Source organism: Protobothrops mucrosquamatus, unplaced genomic scaffold, assembly GCF_001527695.2.
Source record: "Protobothrops mucrosquamatus isolate PMUCROS unplaced genomic scaffold, P.Mucros_1.0 scaffold10473, whole genome shotgun sequence".
In the NCBI taxonomy this organism is placed as follows: Eukaryota; Metazoa; Chordata; class Lepidosauria; order Squamata; family Viperidae; genus Protobothrops; species Protobothrops mucrosquamatus.
Genome location: NW_015396259.1, coordinates 4,637 through 8,504, shown reverse-complemented (window position 1 = coordinate 8,504; position 3,868 = coordinate 4,637). Strand labels below are relative to the sequence as shown.

The 3,868-nt window shown below is 39.4% G+C and overlaps 1 protein-coding gene across 1 annotated transcript in view; it reads right to left on the bottom strand.

The window, feature by feature from the left end:
• Positions 1-1,806: 1,806 nt before the first annotated feature.
• The window catches only part of LOC107301172 (translation factor GUF1, mitochondrial-like), a gene marked incomplete at its 5' end in the record, with an annotated part of 5,292 nt that continues 3,230 nt past the window's right edge, over positions 1,807-3,868 (bottom strand). The window contains 2 exons of the mRNA XM_029287094.1: positions 1,807-2,074; positions 3,186-3,222. Of these exons, the coding sequence (XP_029142927.1) occupies positions 1,937-2,074; positions 3,186-3,222 (175 nt within the window). The remainder of the gene's footprint in view (positions 2,075-3,185; positions 3,223-3,868) is intronic.

Below are 3,868 nucleotides of genomic sequence, written 5' to 3'. Positions count from 1 at the left end.
TTCAACTCCCAGAATTCCACAGCCAGCATTGCTGGCTGTGGAATTCTGGGAGTTGAAGTCCACATGCCTTAAAATTGTCAAGGTTGAGAAACACTTGCTTTAGATCTTGGCCTCTTCGACATTAAGTGTAACGGAGAAGCAGACCTTTTACAACCAGGTGTTCATAATCCATGGCCATGACTCTGTTACTCCTTCCTTCCTTCCTTTTCTTTTTTCTTTCCTTCCTTGCTTCTTTTCCTCCTTCCCTTCTTTGTTCTTTTTCTCTGCTTCCTTCCTTTCTTTTTTTACTCTTTTCCTTCTTTCCTTTTTCTCCTTCCTTCCTTTTCTTTTTTCTTTCCTTGCTTCCTTTTTTCCCCTTCCTCCTTCCCTTCTTCGTTTTTTCTCTGCTTCCTTCCTTTCTTTTTTTACTCTTTTCCTTTCCTTTTTCTTTCCTTCCTTCCTTCCTTTTTCTTCCTTTCTTTCCTTCCTTTTGTTTCTTTCTCTTTCTTTCTTTCTTTTTCTTTCTTTCTTTTTCTTTCTTTCTTTTTCTTTTTCTCTTCTCCATCCTTCATTCCTTCCTCTTAAATACATCTTAAATGTATATTTATTTCTGCTGTAACCCTCATTTGAAGGGTGGGGGAATTGGATCATTTAGGCGGCTTTACATGGTTAGGCTTGCTGGAAACGGGCAATGGAGTCTGTCTGTTTTGAATGCCAATGCAACTGTTAAAATCTCCTAAGCCGCACTCGTGTTGAGTTTAGCTGAAGTAAAGAGGAATATTGCTGTCTTCTGTGGTGGCCCTGCATTTTTCAAGCGTCTTGTGGATCGAAAGAGAACTGGGAACTCTCCTGAGGGGAAGGAGGAAGGGGTGTGTGTGTGCTGTATTACTTCTTTCACAAAGCAACGGACTCCCTTTCTCCACTGTGATGGGGGTTTTCTGGATTTGGTTTCTCGCATTTTGAGATAAAGCTACGGAAACTGCTCAGGGTTCAGCCTCCCAAGAGCATGGTGTCAAAGTCTGTTCTTGATACTTTCCACCCAGTTTTCCAAAATGTTGTGGGAATGAAAGAGTGGAGAAAGCAGCAAGAAATCTCTCTGAATAATACCATCATTCCTCCTTTCACAGCCCTAACCCTGAAGCTCTGCCATTGTTTAAACCAGTGATTTTCAACCTTGGCAAAGTTTAAAATGTGTGGACTTCCAACTTGGCTGGCTGGGGAATTCTGGGAGTTGAAGTCCACACATCTTAAAAGTTGCCATGATTGAAACCACTTGGCCTCTTTAAGATATGGCCACATTTGAAAAACACTTGTCTTGTATTTTTTTTCCCTGCCCTGGGAAAATAAACTTTAGTTCCAGTATGTGGTCGCTGCAGATTCTTAAATTTATACCTACAAACCGCATCCTAATGGATCAGAAGTCAATTTATACTCCACACCAAGATTGAAATAGTTTTGAAAAACACAGACTAAGCAAGCTCACGCCGAGGATCCAATATCCTCGACTTAACAAGAAGTTTATTTCGTGACCGTTCCAAGTTACAACAGCACTGAAACACGTCAAACGATCATACACCCCACGTCTCACTTAGCAACGGAAACTTTGGGCTCGACTGTGGTCGTTAAGTCGAGGATACCGGTATCTGCACACCCGGTTTATTTACCTAGCGTAGCCAAGAGCTTGCAAATGTCAAGACCTAGATTGCAGTCAAATTATGGGAAAAGACGCACCAGGATCTCAAAAGGCACAATTCTAAGAAATGGCATCAAACGTTGGTGGTCAGGCTCTCGGATGCTTAAAACTATATTTCAGATTTTTAAGTCATCAGCTTTGGTGCTTTATTGAACAATTGCAGTAGGATGGTGTCAAATCTATACACGAATAGATGAGATCAAGTTCAGGATAATATCTAGTTTGTAAACAGCTGGGTCAACGGGTCATCAAGAAGCCCAACGTCTATTTGTCGAGCTGCTTCTTGAGAACTTTGATGAACGCATCCTTTGGCACCTCCACATTCCCAATTCTCCTCATCTTCTTCTTCCCTTCGGCTTGCCTCTTCAAAAGTTTCATTTTCCTGGTAATATCGCCTCCGTACTGTTAATAATAATAACAATAACAATAATAATAATTTTAAGGAGGAACCTGGTTGACACGTAGGATGCTGGTAGCAACCCGTGTCAACCATCAGCGCCAGCCAATTTGAATGTTCAGTTGACTGAGGTTCACGTTTAATGAATAAAAGATATAATAATAATAATAATAATAATAATAATAATAATAATAATAATAATAATAATATAATAATGTTTTCAGATGATCAGTGGAATAAGTGCAACGGCTTCCTTCCAGACGCTGTGGGTGCTCCATTCCAATATTAGAAGTTTTAAAGAAGAGACTGGACGCCCACTTGTCTGAAATGGTGTTGGGCTTCCTGCCTGAGCAGGGGGTTGGACTAGATGACCTCCAAGGTCCCTTCCAACTCTGTGATTCTGTTATTATAAAGGAGAATATTTGTAGCTCAGGGTTGAAATGAGGGGTCCTTGGTGCTCTCTGAGCTTGATTATTTTCTTGCATACGTTTCCTTACCCAAAATAGGTAAAATCTAGCACTGGTGATGTTACCTAGTTGGGTCATGAAACGTCTGCAAGGAAACAACCAAGCACAGAGAGCACCAAGGACCCCACAGTCCTCCTCCTCTCTGCAAATCCCCCTCCCTTCTAGCTTTGATGATGTTACCTAGTTGGGTAATGAAACGTCTGCAAGAAAACAAACTCGGAGCACCAAGGACTTCCCAATCCTTTCATCCTCCCCCTTGTCCTTCTCTCCACACACCCTACTCCCTTCTAACACTGATGATACCACCTAGTTTGGTAATGAAACGTCTGCAAGGAAACAAGCTGGGAGACCACCAGGGACCCCTCACTCCAGATTAATAACTCATAATAGCAATCAGAACACTACCAGTCCACGTGGATACTTTTTTTTTCTGCATTGCTATTATCCTAAATAATAACAAGTTAAGTTAAAAAACCATGGGAATTATATCAAACACTCCAGGTGAATTTAAACCCAGGCTCAAATTTTAAATGAAGTGGATTAAATCTTATTAAAAAAAAATGTGGCTAATTTACATTAAGAAGATTTTTTAAAAAACGAAGTGCTAAACTCTATAGACTCACAAAAACAGGAAAAAAAAGATACTTACACATTTTGCCAGAACATCTTTCCTAAAAGGTTTTATCCTGGAAAATAAAGGGAACCGAGTTGCATTTTAGAGGGATAATACTACGTGTTCCATAATTTGAAGTTCTGAAGCAGCAAGTAATCGCTAATTATGTGCTTTTAAACCTCTCTGTATGCAATTGGCAGGTCTAAGAAATCAAATCAAATCAATAATGCCCTTTGACACTGAGCAGCTACTTAAGAGTTAATCTTTAGTCTTGTTTTCTAATTTATTTAAAGTTTCCATTTTCAAGTTATTTGGAATGCAATATTGGATATATAACTTGGCCAAATGTTAATATTGTCTTTTAATTATGTTTTTAACTGTAGCATTTTGTATTTTTGTAGTTGTTTTATCTGGCTGTTAGCCGCCCTGAGTCCGCAAGGAGAAGGGCGGGATATAAATATAATTAACATAACATAACAACATATATCAGAAATTTCTTTAAAAACGTGATCCCTGGGTAATTCCATATTAGAACAGTGAGAAAACACGAGCACCAAGGAATATGATAAAATAATTTGGTTTAATATTAAAATTACTAAAATTACTAATAAAATCAATTAAAACGCCTAGCTTTCGTCAGCTATCTGCTGACGTCCTCAGGGCTCAAGATGTCAGTCCATGGGAGTCACTTTTGTAGCTTGACTAGCGTGTGCGCACGG